At 50.6% G+C, this 22834-nt stretch overlaps 1 protein-coding gene across 1 annotated transcript; it reads left to right on the forward strand.

Moving 5' to 3' along the window:
- The first annotated feature begins 1064 nt into the window (after nucleotides 1–1064).
- On the forward strand, nucleotides 1065–16899 carry LOC118236350 (PWWP domain-containing protein 2A-like). The gene is made up of 2 exons (XM_035434640.1): nucleotides 1065–2245; nucleotides 15018–16899. The coding sequence occupies exons 1-2, from the start codon at nucleotides 1113–1115 to the stop codon at nucleotides 16891–16893; spliced, it is 3009 nt and encodes a 1002-aa protein (XP_035290531.1). The 5' UTR covers nucleotides 1065–1112; the 3' UTR covers nucleotides 16894–16899.
- Nucleotides 16900–22834: the final 5935 nt, after the last annotated feature.

A 22834-nucleotide genomic window follows, 5' to 3' on the forward strand; every position in this document is an offset into this window, starting at 1 on the left:
TCTCTCCATCTGCTGTACAGTATATTGCCATTGTTGACCCTGAGGGATGCTAGGTATGACCTTGACTTCTCCATCTTAACGGGATTATAAAGCTATGTGTGACAGCATGGGCGGGGGGCTTCTCTCATTTTCCTCCCGAAGGAATGCTCACAGGAAAAGCACATTGCAATCTTTGGGTGTTTTTTTTATTTATTTTTTTAGTTTAATGACGTTTAGAAACTGTGAGGTGGTTTTCCCTTCAGAGTTTACACCACGGTAATGAAGCTTAACTGAGATATTTACACCCTAGCAGAAACGTGTGACTATCCTCCCAAGGAAAAGGTGCAAGAGCATGTAGAACAATTATTTTATCAGTATGGAAATACTTGTTAATTAACAAACATATGTGACATCACCTCCCCAGGTTAACTTGTGGCTTGTGGTTATCTATGTGTTGAATGGAAATGCAGTTAGCATGCAAAGGTTAAAATAGGCCAACATGTGCAGTTGGTCAATACAATGGATGACAAAAACATTTTGCAGTGAAAATATTTTCAAAAATATTATTTTATTTTCAATGAATATCCCTTCTAGTGTAGGTTTCAGATTAGTAGAATATATGGTTCTTGAAATTAAGACCAGAGACTCATGTGCACTAAGGACAAAACCTTGATTTTAGGAGGATAAATCATTATTTTATTATTATTTCATATCTATTATAGAAGTATAAGTTGTAAGTAATATATAGGCTACTTACAGCTGTCAGAGCTTTATGTAGCCGCAGAAATAGTATGTGCATTTAAATAGCGGGATCCCGTTCGAGATAGTTTTAACTCCCCTGACACCTCGCTGTTATCACCGCAGGTAACTACTTCGAATTTTTATCCTTTTGATGGTACTGTCCACTGTCGCCCCCTGTCTCACTATCCACAGAATTGAAAACACCGTTTTTTAAGAAAAAGAGCCAATTGAAACAAGCGTTCCTCGTGCCCTCATTTGAGTGACACAATACTGACCGCATAACTGCGAGTTTTCAGTTTACTAGCCAATCATAAGTAAAGCCAGTGAACGATGGGCGGATCTATGTCTTTCCAGCCAGAGGAACTAACCTTCGCTTGCAAAGCGGAAAGAAAATGGCGGCCGTGGCTGCGGAGCCAGGAGCTGCTGCGGCATCAACAACGGTAGGGGACGGAACCGAGTTCGAGTCGGAGGCTAAACTCCAGACGGAGGCTACGAGTGAGTGCGCATCGGTGATGGACCTCATGCACATACCCAAGGATCAGGGTGCAGGTCTAGAATGCCGACTGGTCAACCCCGAGACACGGGACAGGCCGGAGCAAGAAGCCGCGGGAAAAGCTTACGTCGCTTTTGCCGAGGAAGAACAAATCGATGCCGGTTGTCCGATGGGTAGAGAAAGGGAGACTGAGGTCACGCCGAAAGACCCCGGGCGGGCAGACCTCCGGGGTGAGTGCGAGAGCTTTAAAGCGGAGTTTTCGCCAGTTCTTCTGGAGGTTGCAAACGAGGTCAGTGCGTACGACTCCATCACCCGCTCGCAGCCCTCTCCCACTCCCATCTCCACTTCTGAGCCGTCGGTAGTCTTTCTACATTCGCACTGTACACCTATTGCACTGGAGATGGAGTCTGGACTTGCTGCGCCGTTACTCTCTTCAGTAGAGCCGGTAGAAACTAAGACCGAGTACGCTACCAGCCACAGATCGGATGCAACAGCGGAGCCAACCGAGATCGTGTGTGAAGTCCGAGCTTTAATCAAACCACTGCTGGTCACGGAACCGCAGTCCAAACCCACAGATGATGCCGCTTCCCCTGAGTTGGAAATCGGTTCGACGGAAGATGCGGTCCTGAAATGTTGCGAGATCGCTGATGACACAGACCCTCTGCCCGTATTAGAAAAGGAGAAAGTACTCGGAACCACCGACGAAATGAGTAACGTCAGAGACCTTTTCCCTTGCAACTCTTCCGATCCTCCCGTAACAGCAGTGGACCAGGTACCGCCGGTTTTGGAATCGGAGGACTTGCACGCACCTCGGCGAGTGTTTCGCGACGACTCCAGCGAAACTCTGTCCGAATCAAAGTCCACTGTGACGGACGCAGAGAGCACCGGGCTACCGCCCGACTCAATCGCCCATCTCAGTCCCGGTTCTGAGGTTCGAGTCTCACTGGATCACATCATCGATGATGCACTGGTGGTGTCCTTTCAGCTCGGCGAGAAGATCTTCTCAGGGGTTCTTATGGACCTCTCCAAAAGGTAAAAACCCTAAGCGCAAAATTGTGAACAGTAGTAAGAGTGAGTCGCAGCCTTAGCCGCGTCGCTCGTTTCAAACAAAAACTTGTCCTAGATTAGCTTTCCTGATTTCGGAAGTTTGAATAAAAATAATAAAATAAAGTCTCTCTTTCCATAGAGCCTCGTGACAGCTTTGCTATCTAATGATGAAAGACACACAAATTGCGCTGAAGAAGAATCGCAGAACATCAAGCATATACAATGATGTAACGTTGGCATGCAACGATAGGAAGTGGTATATTGCAGGTAGTCAGTATGGCGTATTGGCTCTGTATGTAGGCTGTGTGGAAGTGGCGTTGCCAATGCCAGGTCCCTTTATGTGTGTGTGGGTCCATCGCATGCTGTTTTGTTTACATTTTAAAACGCCCTCCGTCTCAGCGTCTTCGAGTAGCGTGGAACAGAAACGCACCTTTAGTTGTAATGTTTACCTGAACGTGGTGAATTGCACAATGCACGAAGCATGCGTTTTTAATTTTTTTTGTGAACAGGTCAAAACCGAACGTAAGAACCCCGCCCGAAATAAGCAGGAACTGTCAAAAGTGTAACGTTTAGTCTTGTTATTGGATCTGGGACATGCAATTTAAAATGAAAAAAAAAAAACTAGTTCCGTTTTAACAGCCTCTTCAGGTGTTATCAGGGAACGGCGCTCTACTATGAACAAAGGTGCGCTTTGCAGTTAACTCAGTAGCTCCGGTCGTGTGCATGTTGTAGTTACACACCGATCAGCCACAACATTAAAACCACCTACCTGATATTGTGGAGGTCCCCCTCGTGCGCCAAAACAGCTCTGGCCCGTCGAGGCATGGACTCCACCTCTGAAAGTGTCCTTTGGTATATTTGGATTTATGTATATATTTGTATCTACTGTATATTTGTATCTGATAGTGTTACTTTGTTGTCTTTGATGCTGCAACAGTGCAAATTCCCACCGGGGATCAATAAAGTACGCTAGGGTACTACTACTACTACTACTTATTACATTATTGGTTTTTATTACATTAAAAATTTGAAATGGATTACATTATTGGGAGTTATTACAGTATTGGTAGTTCGTTACATTATTATTGCTACAGGGCTATAGAAAGCTGAGATATTGGTAGAGGGTGAATTATTTCCACATGATTTTAAAAACTCTTGATGGGTCAGAGCTGTTTTGGCGGCACGAGGGGGACCTACACAATATTGGGCAGGTGGTTTTAATGTTGTGGCTGATCGGTGTATGTAGCTGTGTTAACTGGGTGAAATGTTATTTGTAACCACAGTAGAAAGTATAAGAACGTTTTAATGGTAGTACCATGTATATGGACTTGACGCCGTTTCTGTATTTAGAAGTGTCTTAATTGACGTGTGAGCGCCGCGTGAATGAATATTCATTTACAGTGTCACTGCTGTCCGTTTGTTTAATCTTTGTGAATAACGTCCTAGTAACATTAATGCGAAATAATTTGTCTTTCAACGTTTGTGCTCTCATCCGCTTATCAACACTTCTATTTTACTTTCCGGCTTTCTCGCGCTGTCTGTCACCATTCTATTTAGGGATGCGATTGAACATGCCGGTTTCCTTGGGGACTCTGAAGACATGTTTGAATTTTTTAGAGTTGATGCTTAGGCTAACCGTCAATACGGTTTTCAAGAAGCAGATTTTGAGACGCTTCCGTTTTCATGCTTTCGAAACCCAGGTCACCTTTGCCGAGAATGGTTTGTGAATTAGCGAGATGGTGCTGAACTGCCCTTATTCTCGAGAAATATTTTGAGGAGAAATGTACTTTGTGTGCAGCTCTTGAAAAGATTGGTAACACCTGAACATTCCAAAGACCTGGCGTTGTGTGAACATACTCGCGCAGCATTGCAAGCCGGTGGTATGCTGATCCCCTTCAATGTAGCTGTAGATATCACCTGCAATCTTGCTTGCCCTGAACTTAACCAAGACCTCTCTATCAGGGGTAGTCAGGAATGACTTTATAGCCATTTGTTACTGGGAAAACCTGAGCCACCTTCACATTTGGAATGTGGAACATTGTGAAAAGTTAAAATATGAAGTTTCTGGTATTCTTTGTGGCTTCTCCTGTTACAGCCAAGACCTGTCTGTTCTTTTAACGGGTTGAGAGCATTCACACACGCCACTGGCAGTAATGTTGGTCTGAACAGGGGGCTGTCAAATGCTTGAAAAGAGCTGTGGATGTAGGTCAGGTCAGGTCAGGAGCATGACCATGGCATATAATCCTACAAGGTATGATTTCGTTAACTTTGTTAATTAGCCAGAGAAGCTAGCCAATGTTAGCTTGCAATAGAAGAAAAGTTGAAACAGGTAAAGTCTGGCCTCTTTTTAATGTACACAAACACCTATGGGAACTCGAGAAGCGTTTGTGTATGACTGTATGACATGGATGTCGGATGGTGACCACGTGTACTGTTTAAATAGTTAGAAAGTTTAAATTCTTTTAGTATGTGCTTCATTTGCATTCTTACTTTTGTGGTTTATGCGCTAAGGACCACACCATCAAATAAATGCATGCAGTATGTTTACTGAGCAGGTGTTCACAACTGAAAGCAGTATAGTAAATATAGTAATAGTAAATAGTCTGCGGTTTGGGGAAGACTTCGGTGAAGGATTCACCGTAGCTCCTGGTCTTGGTAAACCGTTGGACCCTGTAGTAGAAAGAGAGGGGGAGAGAGAGATGGAGAAAAATGGAGAGATACATAGAGAGTGGGAGAGAGAGAGGGGCAGATGTGTGGGGCACATAAACAAGAACGAAAGAACTGGTGCAGTGGGCAGGAAGGTTTCTTATAGGGAATAAGCGGAAGGGGGGGGGGGGTTGAGGTGTGGTCCCTCTCCTGAACCTCAGCTGTTCTACCTCAGTAGTAAGAAACATCATAGCTGGATGGATGTCTTGGTGAAACAAGCCAAGGTTTGCTTACTTGATCCGATAACGTTGTGGATTTATCCAAACAGAACATTTCTATTAATGTTACTATGTATAGAGCTGGCAAATGGAGCTGGGGCAACTTAACCGGAATGACGACTCCAGCTGTCAATCATATGTGCCCCCCCCCCAAACCGCTAAAGTTCTGGAACGTTTGTGGGTAAGGCCAGGGGTTCCGTGGCCAGTGGATCGGCTGGATTTGGTTCCCTGGCCCAGGGTCATAAAGCCATGGCCTTTTCCTCTCTCAGCCTGTGGAACTGAGGGCAGAAAGTCACAGCAGGAGGGGGTCGAGACAAATGACCTCATTTCCTGCCAACACCTCCGCTGCGGGCCACTTAGCGGTCACGCTGCCCTGGGAAGTGAGTGGCGGCTCCTGGAGGAGACTGTCGGGTTTGCGGCGAGGCCGTCGAGCTTAAGTGGCGAGGAAGAAAGCGTGCGAGGACGGTGTGTTCTTTCTTGAATTAGGTGTTTTATTAGGCTCTATATGTGAACAGGCAGCCACAGGCTGGAGGTGTTCAGTACTCTGTGGCCCTGTGGTTTACAGATAATACTTTCAGTTTCTGCTCTCTTTTTACTGCGTATAAGAAGGACAAGGTGGGTTTCCGTTGGTGTGGTGGAATACAGCCGATACACAAAGCTGTATTGCTTTTAGAAATACGCCTCATTCCTTTTTTTACTGATACACTTGAAATAAAAAAAAAAATAATAAAAAATACTAGCTGTAATCAGTGTCCTACTAGAATTTTCTTTTGCTATGTTTGTTGCCACATGTTACTGAAAAGGAGATGGGCAGTTCTGAAAGCAAAGTGTGGGCATAAAACTGACCTTTGTTTACAATCTTTTGGCTCCTTGACGAAGCTTTAGCTTTTTTTCCTAACCTTTTTTAATATAAAACACTGGATTTTACCCATGTTGTATTCATTAGCAATAGTACTAAGATTTGCACTACTATTCAATTTTGTTAGCGGCTTGTTTCAGTTTAATTCTTGCCTTTTAGTGGCAAATTCATATCTGTAAGATATGCTATTGTTCTATACCTGAGAACAGACATTACCTCATTTAATACCGGACGGGTCAGTCAGTAACTGTAACTCTGTTATCTCTTGAGGGTTCTACTGCATATAAAATGTAAATGCGGTTAGAGAGGTGGGTGTGGGTGGAGCTTACACAGTAGCGGAGAGGTTGGTTTATTTGTAACAGTAGGAAGATAACAGCCCTCAGAACCCAGGGGAAACGGGCCCTCTGACTGGGGCAGTGCCGATTGTAGCCCGGCGGGTTTTCGGGGCGTGGTGCGGCTGATGTAGGGCGACACCCCAGGGAGGCGGGGTTACTGTCCGCAGGGCTCCCCCTCTTCTCGTTTTACAGTCCGACTGCGTCAGCTGCGCAGGTGACGCTGTGCTCTGGTGCCGCGACTGCGCAGCTGAGCTGGAGAGAAGAGAGGAGAACGCATACGCTAAGGCTTTAGGCCTGTAAAAACACAGGATGGTGTTGTGTCAGTGTGGCTGTCTTAACAGTTAGGCTATTTCGCATTCAAGATTCAGAGAAAAGGAAACAGTTGCAATGCATGAAATAAGTGTAAAAAAACAACTAAGGGGGAACATGCAGAGAAAGTAACTGCAAATGAGAATTTTTCAACAGCCTTCAGAGTCTGAACACTCGTTTTGAGTGCTGCTGAATTTAGTCGCTGTTTGAGGGGAGAAAAAAGCGACCGGCTGATTTTTACGGTGTTAAGTGTTTTTCAGATGGGTTCTCGTGGGAGCTCTCGTACCCTGGGCTGGGTTTTTGGCATTGGAACGGAGAAGCAGCACCGCAGTAATTGGGATGTTTGAAGTGCATAGAGGGGTCCTCTCACATACCCTCGATGCGACTGTTACAGGTGACTGTGTACCCGAGAACTGCAAAGTACCTCTGTAAGATTTGGACTTAATAGCTTAATACGCTGTCTTTAGAACTGCTGTTCCCCCCCAGAGTGGGACATTGATTCTCTATTAATCCTCCGAATTAGCTCTGCCCCCCCCCTCCATTGCTGTGCCATTTTTGGGTTTCTAACACGAGAGGGGAAAAAACATGATCTCGTGCATTTCTCTACAAAATGGTCTCTGTTATAGTTTCGCATTCGTGAGTCAGTATGAGTTTGCAGTTTTTTTAAGCGTTACTTGCTAAAATGGCTGGACGGCGTGTAGCACGTTTAGCATTGGGACGTTGCGTAGACGAGGGCAGATTTAAGCGCACATAGTGCCTCCGTTCGCGCTGCCACGTGCGGTTTCTGTGAAGGACGCCACGGTGATCTGTCACCCAGTCCAGAACGGGCTGTGCTGGCTCGGGGAGGGCCGCCCAGCCCTGTTCCCGGAGATCTACCGCCCTGGAGATTTTCATTTCCAGCCTAATTTGGCACACCTGATTCTATGAATCAGCAGCTCAGTGCGACCTCTAGCTGTTGAGTGAGGTGGGGTTTGTTAGGGGTGGAGTGAAAACCTACCGGACTGTACATCTGTAGGAACAGGACTGGGCAGCCCTGATCCAGGTGAATGGGAGTGATTGGGCATTAATTACCCTTTTAGTTTTGTATGTTTAATGTCTGGTGTAATTTTCTCTCTCAAGTCAGGGTGAAAGAGTGAGTGGTATTCATGGCAGTGATTAGGCTATGGACATGGTTGGAATGATGTTATAAATGACTTATTCTATATGTTCTAAGACAGCTGTGAAAATCATAATTCTGGTGTTCTCCTGGTTACAGTAATCATGCTTTTTTCTGTCATTCATAGTTTCTCGTAATCAACTGCAGCGTTTCGTCACGATTTGGTCGGTACTCTTGAGGAACCAAATTTCGGTACTCTGCCCATGGTCCTATAGTATACAGTGGAGAGAGAGAATTTTATTTGTACAAAGTTTTTTGGTTAATGGCATTACCAAAGGATTTTAGGTGCTGTGGTCTCTGTCGATGGTCAGAATCATCTATAATTGTCAGTCTGACCCGTTTAGTTAAGGCTGGCGTGGACCGCACACTGATAATGATTGGTCTGACTTCATCAGGTGAATCTCCTCTTAGTCACTGCCTGTTACCTTGTCATGTGTTAAGCCAGCTGAAGGGACACTCTACAGACTTCAGCTGAATTATAGGTTACAAAAGCCAGGAGCTGGAGAGGCCTGCTGTCGTAATGACAAGCGTCTGGTCTATTTCTGCGTCGCCAAAATCCTGACATGGACTTCTCATTAAAATCTGGCACCCGGATGCCTGAATAAAATGAACTTGATACAATAGAGTATTGGCTCAGCATGCAGAGGCAACTTACATTTTTAAAAATCATTTTTTCTAGACAATAATTTAGTAATTATTGTATATTGTGATATAATCAAGGTTACTTAATATTAGAGGTGTCCAGTCTTATCTGAAAACGGCCAATGTGGGTGCAAGCTTTTGTTTCAGCCCAACACAAAGACACATAGGCTAATACAACTTGTCAAGATCTTGATTGAAGACTATAATTCGTTAATTAGTTGAATCAGGTGTTGTAGTGCTGGGTTAAAACAAAAACCTGTACCCACATTGATCGTTTTAGGACAAGATTAGACAACCCTAGTTAACATGCTTGGGGAGCACGCTGGCTATGCATTACAGCGGAATCAAACCTGCAACCCTAAGAACCATGGCCCATTTCACTCTCCCACGTTCCCACTGTTAAAGACCCAGTGGAGTGTAGCCTATATCCTAAACGTTTTTTTATCTCAGTTGCGACTCTATCTCTAGTGGCCTTTTTTTAAGCGCACATGAGTCGGATATGGCTGTATGCATTTGCATGGTGGGAGGCAGTGCAGAGTTGCGATTGGCGACCAGTACCGGAAGGTTGCAGGGTCCAGTCCTGAGTGGGATGCTGGTCCAGTTGTCGTGTTAATTGTAGTGCTGAAAGGTCAGCTCGTCCTGCGCCCAGTCCAGCAGCAGTCTGGTGGCAGAGCTGCTGGGGGGGGGGGGGTAGCAGGGTGTGGGCTGCCAGGTGTAGGGTGGGTATTGTTGCCACGGCATTCGCCTCCCCCCCCCCCAGCTAATCTGCAAATGAATTTGAAAAGAAACTCCAGCTGTTGGCTTATTTGCCCCCTCCCCCCTCCTCTCTTTGTTCCGTCTCTCCAGCCAGCTGTCGTCTCTTTCTCTCTCTGCTCACACCCACGGGCAGGCAGTCTGCGAGCCCTCTGCTCCTGAAGTAAAAATCTCCTGATTGGATATTAGCAGCACTGCACCAGACCGGCTGCAGTTTGACGTCTGCACGCTGGGACGGATTGGCTGGCTTACATTTAAAAACTGACTGATGTATCCTATCCCTATAGAATCGTTAGTTCACCCTTTTTTGGTTTATGGAGGGCTGGGAAAAAACGGAAGCTAACACCTCTTCATTGCAGCGAGAGGAGTTATTCTGAGTGCGTGTGTGATTGGCTTCACTCTGCTGAACAGGCTACTGCGGCGAATGTGCAGAAGAACAGGGTCCATCGGTTTTGCAGCCGTGGATGTGCTGCAGGTAACATACCTGTATGTTATATAGCACATTGTGTTTAACATACCTGCAGTCCCAAGGCCCTGTCTGATCTTAAGCTCAGCAGGTGCTACAGGAAGCTTGGGGAAAATATTCTACCGGAGATTGACCGGGGCCGACGGCTTCTCAGACGAGCCGTAGGTGAGCTCCTGGCAGGGCCAGGCCCAGATCTCTGTACAGCTGCTTTGTGACCGTGCCCTTTGGCCCAATACAAGTAAAACTGAATTGAACTGAACCGTGGAGAGCGCAGGTTAACAGAGATCAGCACAGGTTAACTGCAGGCAGCACAGGTTAACTGCAGGCAGCACAGGTTAACCGTGGAGAATGCTGGTTAACTGCAGGCAGCACAGGTTAACCGTGGAGAACGCAGGTTAACCGCAGGCAGCACAGGTTAACCGTGGAGAACGCAGGTTAACCGCAGGCAGCACAGGTTAACCGTGGAGAACGCAGGTTAACCGCAGGCAGCACAGGTTAACCGTGGAGAACGCAGGTTAACCGCAGGCAGCACAGGTTAACCGTGGAGAACGCAGGTTAACCGCAGGCAGCACAGGTTAACCGTGGAGAACGCAGGTTAACTGCAGGCAGCACAGGTTAACCGTGGATAATGCAGGTTAACCGCAGGCAGCACAGGTTAACCGTGGAGAACGCAGGTTAACCGCAGGCAGCACAGGTTAACCGTGGAGAACGCAGGTTAACCGCAGGCAGCACAGGTTAACCGTGGAGAACGCAGGTTAACCGCAGGCAGCACAGGTTAACCGTGGAGAACGCAGGTTAACCGCAGGCAACACAGGTTAACCGTGGAGAGTGTCGGTTAATCGCGGAGAGAACAGGTTAACCATGGAAAGCACAGGTTAACCACGAGCAGCACAGGTTAACCCCTGGAGCACAGGCTGTGATGTCAGACGCACTCAGAGCGAGCGTTTGACCATCATCACGCCTTTCGCTCCCAGCTTCCGTAGCGCGGTCTTGTTTGTGCATCATTGATGGTTCAGGCTAGGAAATGAGCATTTAAAAAAAAGAGTTAAACTCTTAAGGACGGTCTGGGGTTTGCTGTAGGTGAAAATGGATCAGTTTAAAGGAGACATTATTACATTACAGTGCATTAAACACATTTAGCAGCTTCTCTCATCCAGAAAACACTAAGTACCCCGGCACAGGCCATAAGCCTCAGTCAGCAGGTACGGTAAAGCATCGTAACAGTCTCGGAATCAGTGCCTGTGCCACGGAAAGTGCTAGAATAAGCTACTGAAGTGAAGCCATTTTATCTGTTTTGGCTTCCTTTTACATTTTGTCAGCATCTTTCAGGTAAGATATTTGTATATTCATTTATAAAAGTATCACCTCAAATTCACCTCATCAAGGTCGAAGATCATACTTCTGCACTTCCTACGAGAATCCTGTCATCTTGAAATTCATTTTTTTTGTTCTTTTTTCTTCAAGCTTGTGTCTGTCAGGCTGCTAAGCAATTGGTCAGTCTTCAAAGCCTTGATGAATTCAGATACTGTCACAGAACTGTTTGCATTAAGCCAGCCAGAACGTGATTGGAGAGATTTTCATTTGTGAGATTACCTGATAGACCAGTAGCCGATCTCCTTCCCGTTGCTGTTCCGAATTAAATCTTCTAGTGATTTCAGAGATTATCCTGTTTTGTGTAGCGGTCCTCTGCCCCCCTCTCAACCAGCTACTCTCCCCTCCCCGCCTCAGTTTGTACCGTGACATTTCTAGGTTTGTAATGTAAGAGAAAAGTACAGATCAACACATTTCATCCCTTGGAAATGACTGTGCTTCTTGAGTATCTCTCTACATAGTGTCCTGTGACAGTTATCTGTGACACACAGTCTGGTCAACAGCCTTTTGCCTGTAACTCATGACTGGAACACCCTACATTCCGTTCTCAGACGCCCCAAATCCAGCACGCCCATACGCTCCTTTAACAGACTTTAAGAGCACATTCACTGACCGCTGTACCCTTCAGCTCCGCCATCTATCTGTAATGGCTGCATGCCTGCCATTCTCTGTGTGTACTGGTTCCACGGCATTTCATTCTCTGCACCCCTTGTTTCATCCTTGACGGTGCGTTATCTGCACCTAGTTTTAAAGCCCTTTCGCCTTTTGTGTGGCCGAGTTTGAACAGAGGTCAGGGAGCCAGATTGTCAGACGGGAGGTTGCAGGCATGAATCCAGCAGCTGTGCCCCTTGAGCGGGGAGCGCGTCTGCGTAAACGGAGCGCGTGAGAGCGTGTGATGTGCGAGCGTTCACGCCGAGCGGTGCCGTTTTCGCGCTTCGCGGCGCCGTGCCGCGGCTGACAGGCGTCTGCTAACGGGTACGGGGGATGCCGGTGAATTCCAGGCCCGAAGATCAAAAGGAATATTCACGGCACCGCCGCGCCGCGCGGGGAAAGGACTGGAGCCGCGCCTGACGCTCGCCGGTTCACCTCAGGGCGAGACTGCAGCCTCGTGCCGCAGCAAAGTCACGGGGAAGAGCAAAGAGAAATTAGCAGAGCTCTGTGGCCCCTTTTACTGCCTTCAAAACCCCGAGAAAAGCAGCCATAGAGTTTGATTTTGAAGCGAATGGGACAGAGCTGGGTTTCTGAAGAAGGTGAGGTTTGATGCAGAATGTTCGCCGCTCTTTTTATGTTGCTCCGGCGACGAGGGCCTGAGAGAGGCTGGGGGCTGGGGGGCTGGAGGGGGGCGTGGGGGAGGGGGGGGAGGGGGTGTTTGCAATGTTGCATTAAAGGACAAAGATCTCGTCTTGGTTTCTCCAGGGGTCCTGTGTGCCACACATCATTAGTCATACATGCCCCCCCAAGGCAGTCGGCCAGTCCCCCCCCCCCCCCCCCCGTGGTCAAACACAGCCCATGCATCAGCAGGACGCTGTGCAGGGGGGCGGTGAGTGTGTGCTGGAGAAAGGAGCTCTGGCTACTTTCCCTTGCTGTGGTCATGGCTTTCGCTACGCTGGGGGGGTGTTGAAAGCGTGTGGTAGTGGGAGGGGGGGGAGGGGTGTGGAAGCGTGTGGTAGTGGGGGGGGCGTGAAGGAGGGGAGTCAGAAGCGTGTTGTAATGCGGTCAGAGTCAGGCCGAGGCCTGGAGAGCAGCTCACAGCCTGTGGCTGCAGATCGCGCTGACGGAGCTCTCTGCACAGGAACTTCCTGCCACAGTCGGCTGCGTTACGTCGGCTTATTCCTGTGGCCTGTGTGCTGGGGGGGGGGGGGGGGGGGGGGGGGGGGGGGCTGTCTGGCCGCCCTTCATTTCTGGGGCCCCAGTATGTTTGCATGTGTGAAGAAAGCTCAGTGAAAGTGAAAGCCGATGTTTACTTTAACGCTAATTTGAAATGTAGGCCTTCACCTTGTCTGTGGTGATATAGGACTGCGTGTTACTTTGCCTCAAATGTGCCGTTTTCAAGAATAAAATCAGTCCAGGCTTTACAGGAGTGGAGAGGATTGGAGGTGTGCAAAATTGCCTCACCATGAGGTTTTATGGGTGACTGTTGGTCATGGAATACCCGGTACGTCCTCTTGGGCATCAGTAGAGGAGTGCTGCTGTCCTGTCAGAGAGGGCTTTGGGGGGTTCAGGGTGGAAACTGCTGAAGGGACAGTCAGATTTTTGAGCACAGTGTGGTCTCTCTGATTGGTGGTATAGGTACCGTTGTACCTGCTGTGGTTTAGGCTGGGATACCATGACTGACCCTTAGGAGTTTGGAGTGAAAAGCCGTGCGTTAGGAAAGTGGAATTTGGATTATGGAAGGCTAGGTGGTGACAGCTGGAACACACCTAGGGTCATACGGATAGCGACCTGCTCACTTAACGCGCGCTTGGCGTCGCCGTTGCCGTGGACAAACGGGGAGTCGGCATTCGACCTGAACGAATGCCACACATTCCTCTTTTAAACAAACATTCACATTCTGAAGGGTGGAGGGTTGTGTGTGTGTGTGTGTGTGTGTGTGTATGGGGCTGGGCTGGGGGGAGGGTGGAGGGGTGTGTGTGTGTGTGTGTGTATGGGGCTGGGCTGGGGGGAGGGTGGAGGGGTGTGTGTGTCTGTGTGTGTGTGTCTGTGTGTGTGTCTGTGTGTGTGCGTGTGTGTGTGTGTGTGTGTGTATGGGGCTGGGCTGGGGGGAGGGTGGATGGGTGTGTGTATATGTATGGGGGCTGGGCTGGGCTGGGGGGATGGTGGGGGGGTGTGTGTATATGTATGGGGGCTGGGTTGGGGCACGGTGTGGGGGGGGGGGGGGTGGGGTGTTGTGTGCCGTCTGGCTCCAGCTGTTGGAGACACGCGGCACGCCCCCTCCTCTCATGCCGGCGATCCAAAGAGGGTTCCGGAATGTTCCGTTCCCTGCCTTTCCTCCGCGGATGGTCCTGTGCAGGAGCAAACGGATTCCGTGCCGGGGCCTTGGGGCCTCTCTTCCGAATTTTGGAGGTTGGCGGGTGAAGAGGCCGGGCCTGGGCGCGGTGTGCCGATACCGCCATTACCGATCGCGCTGGAAGCCGCTGTAGTTCAGGTGCGATTTAAACGTCGTCGATCATGAAGGCGGACATCTTGTGTCGTGGTTATTCACCGGAGGAAAACCGTTTTGACCTTTCTGTTTTACGAGGAAAGTTAGGCATTGCAGAAGGGCAGAATTCAGTCGTTGTCCTAAATGTGAATAAAGACCAATTCTAACTTTTAAAAAAAAAATATATTTTTCATTTTTATTTTTCAGTGCGTGTTTGGTAACCTGCGGTGGGTTCATGTTAGGGTGTGCGACTGCCTTCGATCTGGGAGAGCGTTCGTTTTGTGCGCCGGCGCCCCCTGAAGTCTTTGCTGTGGTTGTGGCGTGAGCCTTTCACAGCGGCCTTTCATGTGTGAGAGAGCAGAGCTGTTCACATCAAGCCATGTCATTCACCAGAAGAGCGATCGAAACCACAACAGTCTCCACTCTGACTGTTTAAAACCACAGCAGTTTCCACCCTCCACTCTGACGAGCAATTCTTCCTCGAGAGGGACACAAAAAATATAAAAAACTGTTTTGAGGGGTCTGTGCTGCAAGTTTGTCTGTTGGGCTCAGCAGAAAGTCAGAAAGTAAAAATCTTTCCATGTGTTTTTTCCACCCATAAACTCAGCCAGATTTCTCTAATTAGTTGTATCTGCTGGCTGAAGAGTTGTACTAATTAGCAAATCTGGGTTATTGGAACAAAATACTGGGGAGAACTTTTACTTTCTTAAACTGCATTTTCAGCCTCAGGTTTTGCTTTTCTTTTCTTCTTCCTTTTTCACAGCCTTTCTTCCTGTTTTTTTCCTGTCCGTGCCCCTCTGCAGATTTGGACCCTACGGGATCCCAGTCACGGTGTTTCCCCGGAGACAGGACCGGGGCCGGCCGGAATCTATGCAGCTGAAGACGGAGCCGTTCCCGCTCGGAGTGGGGCAGGAGGGCGCGGGGGGCGGGGACTCCCCGGACAGCCCTCCCAAAGAGTGCTCCCAGAACCATGAGGCCCCCGCCCCGCCCCCCGCCCCGACCCCGACCCCGAGCTTGTGGACCTCGAAACCCCCTCCCTTGTTCCAGGAGGGCGCCCCGTACCCCCCGCCTTTGTTCATCAGGGACACGTACAGCCTGTCGCTACCTCAGCCCCCGCCGCGGCGGATCAAGCGGCCCAAGCGGCGGCTGCTGCGGGAGGAGCCCACGTCCATCATGAGCGCCATCCGGCTGCGCCCGCGCCAGGTGCTCTGCGACAAGTGCAAGGGCGCCGTGGCGACGGCGGGCGACCGGCGGGAGGCCCGGGGGGCGGCGGAGGAGGCCCGGCGGCGGCGAGGCGGCGAGGGCGCGGCGGCCGGCGGGAAGCGGCCGCGCTCCGAGGAGAGGGCCCGCGGCGCCGAGGGGCCCAAGCGGCAGGCCCCCGCGGTCCGGAACTCCTCGTCCTCCTCCTCCACCTCCTCCTCCTCTTCCTCCTCGGCCTCCTCGGCGGGGCAGCTGAAGGGCGGAGGGGGAGGGAACAGAGTGCCCAGGGGGGCGCCGGGAAACGCGCCCCCCCCGCCGCCGCCCGGCAACGCCAAGAAGGTGCTGCAGAGCAAGAACGTGGACCACTGCAAGGCCCGCGAGGTCCTCAAGCTGGCCAAGGCGCAGCGCCGGCAGCAGCGGGACGGGGTGGTGGTCGCCGTGGCCGACGCCAAGGCCCGGACGAGGGCCGCCGCCCTGCAGGACGCCCACCAGAAGGTCCACTTCACGCGCCGGCTGCACCGGATCAGCGCCGGGGGCGTGGCTCGTCTGCCCGGCTCCGCCCCCCTCCCGTCCCGGATCCGCATCAAGCCCCAAAGGTACCGTACCGGAGAGAACCCGCCGGGCCTCCCCGTGGTGCAGGGGGGTGGCTGTGGGTCCCTGCCCGAACCTGCCCCGCCCTGCTCCTCCTCCTCCTGCTCTCAGGGCAACCCCAACCCCGCCACTGCCGCTGACAAACAGGGCTGCGCTGCAGAGCTCGAACCCGAGACCCAGCCCAGCCCCCAGAGCCAACCCCAGCCCTGTGCCAAAGCAGAAACTCACCCCCAAGTTACAGTAGGCGAGGTGCAGGGGGGCCTGAAGGCGGAGTCAGGGGTACCAGGGAGGCGGGAGACTCGGGGAGGTAGGGCGGTCGGCCTGACGGTTTACGCGACCCTTGACCCTGTTGGCCCCGCCTCCTCAACCGCCTCCGTGTGCAGTGTCGATAGCGCGGACGACGTGAAGTCCTCGAATTCAGAGTGTAGCTCCACCGAGACCTTTGTTTGCCTACCTCCCGGTACCCTGCCCCCTCCCCCCTTCCCCAGCACCTCCTCCACGCCCTCCTCCTCCTCCTCCTCGTCGTCCTTCAGGCAGGGCGGTAAGGGCGGTAAATCCCCGGAGGCCTCGGCCTTCTCCCGAGCCCCGGACGGCTCGACCGTGCGCGTGGGGGACATCGTCTGGGCCAAAATCAGAGGCTTCCCCTGGTGGCCCGCTCGCGTGCAGGCCGTCGGCGGGCCCCGGGCGGGGCGGGAGGCGCGGGTGTCCTGGTTCGGGTCGCCCCCCAGCACGTCCTGCCTGCCCCTCTCGCAGCTCTCCCACTTCCTGGAGAACTTCCTGTCGCGCTTCGACAGGAAGAGGAAGGGCCCGTACCGTAGAGCCGTCGCCGAGGCCGCCAAAGCCGCCAGACGGCTCCCCCCCGAGGTGCGCGCGCTGCTCCAGACGTGAGGCGAGGAGGGGTGGGGTGGGGTGGGGCGGGGCGGGGCGGGGTGGGCCGGGCCGGGCCAGGGCGGGGCAGGGAAGGAAAGGTAAGGGAAGGGTTAACCCCCCACCCTCCCTCTCGTCACACCGCCCTCCATCGACTAATCAGGTCGGTCGATACCCCCCGCCCAAAAAAATGATGGAGACATTGCGATACAGCAAACCCTTTGGGACTTTGATTTTCGCCTTCAGTTTCTAAACTACCTCTGGTCTTGAGCCCCTTGATGGGGTTTGTGAGGTTGGGGAGCTCAGTGGTGGGGTCTCCAGGATACAGTCAGGGAGTGGATTGAAAAGGGTGATGTGTTTTGGGGGAATAGGATGGATGCACATCACAGTTTGGTCTGCTGGTTTTTTCATTTGGTTATTTTTTATGCCCTCTTAAAACAGTGTTCAGCTGAACACGAGTGGTCAGACGCTGGTGTCTGTGGGCAGGCTGAGCTCATGCCCCTCCCAGCCGATCTCTTGCTGCAGTGTTGTCCGAGAGCCATTTATATGGCCTTTTGGCTGGCATGGCCTTATTTGACACTCTCTTCTGTCAGAGACCAGGATGTCTCCAGTCCTCGGCCTTGACCTTGATCTCGTCTGTCCTCTGCTGAACTGGCCTCTGATTGGCTGACCTGGTCGTCCGGTGATGCAGTGCAGCCGCTCCCAGAACAGTACATAGAGATCTGATGTCTGGTTGCCTTGGCAATGCTTGATAACAGTGTGGTCTGTTAAGAGCGTCGGGAGGGGGCGGGGATGGTGTCAGGGGCACAGCTCGATTGGATCCCTCACCTGTCAGTCACGGCCTCCCTCTGCTTCCCTTTATTCAGTGTGGCGGTTTGGCAGCAGCAAGGTGTTGACAATGAGCTTGAATTGAATTCTGCTGAATATTTCTGCCACATAATCTTCGTACTTCTCAGTTCCTAAGCTCCCCCCCCCCGCCTCCCTACCCAACAGGAAAGCAAACTGACAATCGGATCAGTGTTGCGTCTGTTCCCTGATTTAGCTAAAAATAAAGCTCTGTGCCACTCAGAGCCTGTCTTGTAGGTCTGCTGTGTTTTTCATTCGTTTTACATTTAAGTGAAGGTGTTTGCTGATGCTGGAAACATTATTTTTACACGCAGGCCATTTATACATCTGGATATTTACTGAAGCATTTTGGATTCAGTTCAAGTACCTTACTCAATGGTACAATCACAGTGCCCCTCCTGAGAATTCAACTGGCACTCTCTGGAGGAAAATGTATTCAAGTAATTGATGAAAACCAAAATATTCAGGTTTTAGTGTTCTGCTTTCTTGCAGGTGTAGTTCGAAGCTCAAAATCTCAACCAACAGAGAACCAGGCCACTTCCTGTTTTTAACGACACGCTGAAGCTCAAACTAGCGACGTAACCTTCCGCAGAGGCCAGAAGCTTGTGAGTTCCTGCCTTTCACAGAGACGATTACTTCCGTATTACCTGCTGCATATCAGCATACCTGCAGTTCCACCTCTCCCTCCTGGGGCTGTTCTCCTCTCCCTCTGGGGAAGTTCTGCTCTGTGATCTCTGATCTTTGGGCTTGTGTTTGCGTCTCTGTAAGTGTCTCTGTGAAAGAGCGTCTGCTGAAATGGCAGTAGAGGAAAATGGAGCCAGCCGTTTATTACTGTGTGAGAGTGAGGCTTGTGCTGTCAGGTTTTGGTACAGCGGCTCACGGGTGTAGGCTCTCATGGCGACCGTTGTGGATATAACGCACTGAACGCAGGAGCGGTACGATGGCGGTACGGCTTCTGCGCAGATGGAGTTATGTCCTTAGGCAACCTCGACCATCTAGATTATCTTTATTTTGTAGCGATGTGGCTAACACTCCCTGCCTCACCTGGCCACTCTGCTGTGACTTGATTGGCCTTCAGGTGTCTCTGCAAGCACTCTCACCGTGCGGGTATCCGGGTGAATAGCCCGGCACTCTCACCGTGCGGGTATCCGGGTGAATAGCCCGGCACTCTCACCGTGCGGGTATCCGGGTGAATAGCCCGGCACTCTCACCGTGCGGGTATCCGGGTGAATAGCCCGGCACTCTCACCGTGCGGGTATCCGGGTGAATAGCCCGGCACTCTCACCGTGCGGTTATCCGGGTGAATAGCCCGGCACTCTCACCGTGCGGGTATCCGGGTGAATAGCCCGGCACTCTCACCGTGCGGGTATCCGGGTGAATAGCCCGGCACTCTCACCGTGCGGGTATCCGGGTGAATAGCCCGGCACTCTCACCGTGCGGTTATCCGGGTGAATAGCCCGGCACTCTCACCGTGCGGGTATCCGGGTGAATAGCCCGGCACTCTCACCGTGCGGGTATCCGGGTGAATAGCCCGGCACTCTCACCGTGCGGTTATCCGGGTGAATAGCCCGGCACTCTCACCGTGCGGGTATCCGGGTGAATAGCCCGGCACTCTCACCGTGCGGTTATCAGGGTGAATAGCCCGGCACTCTCACCGTGCGGTTATCCGGGTGAATAGCCCGGCGCTCTCACCGTGCGGGTATCCGGGTGAATAGCCCGGCACTCTCACCGTTTGGTTATCCGGGTGAATAGCCCGGCGCTCTCACCGTGCGGTTATCCGGGTGAATAGCCCGGCACTCTCACCGTGCGGTTATCCGGGTGAATAGCCCGGCACTCTCACCGTTTGGTTATCCGGGTGAATAGCCCGGCACTCTCACCGTGCGGTTATCCGGGTGAATAGCCCGGCACTCTCACCGTGCGGTTATCCGGGTGAATAGCCCGGCACTCTCACCGTTTGGTTATCCGGGTGAATAGCCCGGCACTCTCACCGTGCGGTTATCCGGGTGAATAGACCGGCACTCTCACCGTGCGGTTATCCGGGTGAATAGCCCGGCACTCTCACCGTGCGGTTATCCGGGTGAATAGCCCGGCACTCTCACCGTGCGGGTATCCGGGTGAATAGCCCGGCACTCTCACCGTGCGGTTATCCGGGTGAATAGCCCGGCACTCTCACCGTGCGGTTATCCGGGTGAATAGCCCGGCACTCTCACCGTGCGGTTATCCGGGTGAATAGCCCGGCACTCTCACCGTGCGGTTATCCGGGTGAATAGCCCGGCACTCTCACCGTGCGGTTATCCGGGTGAATAGCCCGGCTCTCTCACCGTATCCGGGTCTGCTTGGTGCCAGTGCTGGTACCAGTGCTTGGCTAGCCGACGTGGCGGTTTGCTGGCTTCTTTGTTTCTTAGCCGGCTGCTGAGCGTGTGTGTTACTGACGGACTGTGGCGGCTGGGCTTTCCCTCCCAAACTTACCGTGCTCTGACGTGAGAAGCCTGTACTGCAGGATGGCTGCAGCTCAGACCCCCGGCCTTAAATGGTGGGATTTCTCCTCTGGACGCCCCTGCCCCGTTTTGGGGTTTATACCGATTGTCACAGCGCAGATTTCTGTGTTTCCTGATGGCCATGATTGATTGAAAGTTGAGCTGGGGAAGTGTGTAGGGCCCAGACAGTGGGTTTAAGATTGTGGGGGGGGGGGGGGGGGGTTCTTCCCACTGAGCGGTAAAAGAGGTGCGCTGCTGCTGTTTTTAGAAGCGTGGCGCCCCCATGTGGCTCGTTCAGGGCGGGTCATTCACAGGATGCTGCTGGGAGTGTGTGGTGGACGGGGGTCAGACAGGAGGGGCAGATGAGATATCACACCAGATGTCTGTCTGTCTGTCTATCAGTCTGTCTGTCAGTCAGAGTAAGGCCTTTCCCTGCAGCACCGGTCTCACTGTCGCGGTCTCGTGTGTTTTCTCTCTCTCTCTCCCCCCCAAAGATGGCGGTCATCTGCTTTGCTCACAGATCACAGTTAGTCCATCAGGCCATGGCATCTCAAAGGGACTTCAGTTAGATTCGGTTTTTTATTATTTCCTTCTCAGATCCCATAACCCCCTGCTCTGCCCGTACGCAGATGGATGTTTTTAAAATTTGCTCACACATCTAAAGCATCCTCTGTCCCAGTTCTCACAGGCCGCATGTCAGCCCCCTGTGTTACGGTACCGTCTCGGTTCAGAAGTTCAGCTGTGACGGTTATAGAAGGACAGGAACTCACTCAGGTCTGTGCAGGAAATATCAGTGGAGAACTGCAGAGGTTCATTATTTATCCTCTTACCACCTCACTTCTGGGGCGTTGGGAGCACCACGCCACCAGATTTCAGTGTTTGTGCTTTTGTCGCCTTTTGTCATCAATCTTTGTTTACAAGTGTGATAAAAATCTTTAGATTTTTAGACACCGGCTGTGTCTTACACCCACGCACACACACAGACACACACACACCCACACACACAGCCACAGCCACACGCACTCTTGCAGTTTTTGATTTAAAAGTATCAGGAAAACTGGCCAAACGCGGCAGGTTTCCCGATGGAACACAACAAGCATTCTGTCAGCCCGCAGTGACTAAACGACTTTTTCACGGTGGTTGGGTTTGTTGTTTCTTTTCATTTATTGAATTTGTTTTTCTACTTCTACTATCTGTTTGCAGATCAGAGAATGATGTGTGGTGGAATTTAAACACAGAGAAAATTAAAACATTGAAAAAGAAGCAGTTGACGTAATTTGTGTAAATGTTTTCTGGCATTATTGTAAATAAAATGTTAATTGCAAGCATCAGACCTAGTTGTCGTCATTTGCCTCCCCTTAACTCCCACTCTAACTGACTGTGCATGTTCCCTAGAAGTTTAATCCAGCTGTAGACACTGGCTTGTGGTTTACCATAAATTAACTAAACTAGTTCTCATTTTTATAAATTTGAAGAGTAGCTAGGATTTTTAGAATGTTTTTTTTTCCACCAAAATTCTAAGTCAGTGTTCTAGAACTCCATTGTTTTCAGTTACCAGTAGTGATTGTGACATCATCATTAAAATGTTCAGTTAAGAACATTCTTTTCGCATATTTGTGACCTAACAACTTCTATGGTTAAAGGTTAGAGTTAACGATCAGTTTGAGTTTAATGTATAGGCTAGTTGTTGTTAGTATTTGACATATGGGTTAGGTTTTTGTTGGAAAGTAAAACATGATTTTTAGGATGGGACTGTTCTGGAGTTCATTGCAGACCTTCATGTAACGAAACCTATCTGCTGCCAGTCATGTTTTAGAAACTCCGATTTTTAGCCAAAATGCCCCCCCACCACCACCAAGAACCAGTAAGGTCAAAATCTTAAAATGAAAACCTAATCATGCATGCTATAAAAAGTTGATGATTCTCTTACCTGCAAACAGATGTGAATTTTTTTGTGTTGCCTACCTTTAGGCTTTTGAAGTTATGTTCGGAACCATACACTTTTTTATACTTGCAAGTCAGCACTTCATACACATTTGTAGGTTACTTGTAGGTTCCACATGTATTATGTTTGTAGTGTATTGGGATTATTTACCCTCTTAGAAGTTAAATATGTATGATGTAGTGTGAATTTAGTCAAGGCAAGACTGAATTTTAATCATTTCTCAAATTAAGTTTAAAAAAATGTAAGTGTAATGAGATGTGCATCTTCCTGAAGATTAATTGGTGACAGTGTGGTACTTAGTCAGCTGGTACTGGTTGCATTGAAAATGCACTGTTAATATAAAATGGTAATGTGTTGGGAGAGAGTGTGCTGGAAATGAGATGCGTGTTAATAAGTTGGAGTCTTCATGGGCTTTTACGAAACGCTGTTACTCCTGCCTTCCCTCCGCGATGGGACCTGTTGGTTTTTGGAAACCTGGGAAGGGTTCAGACAGACCCCCCTGGGCCCACAGTGCTGTCCGCAGTGCAGTTTGGCGTTTACGCGTTACCGCCATTGTTCTGAACACCGCGGCATGTAATCAATGAGCACTGTGCTTGCCTGCCAAATGATGTTAATGTGAAGTTACCGCTATTTTGAAATATAAGGGGGGGGGGGTGGTCCTGGAGCTATACTCTGTGTTAAATATCAGGAAAGC

The sequence above is a fragment of the Anguilla anguilla genome, chromosome 9 (assembly GCF_013347855.1).
Source record: "Anguilla anguilla isolate fAngAng1 chromosome 9, fAngAng1.pri, whole genome shotgun sequence".
In the NCBI taxonomy this organism is placed as follows: Eukaryota; Metazoa; Chordata; class Actinopteri; order Anguilliformes; family Anguillidae; genus Anguilla; species Anguilla anguilla.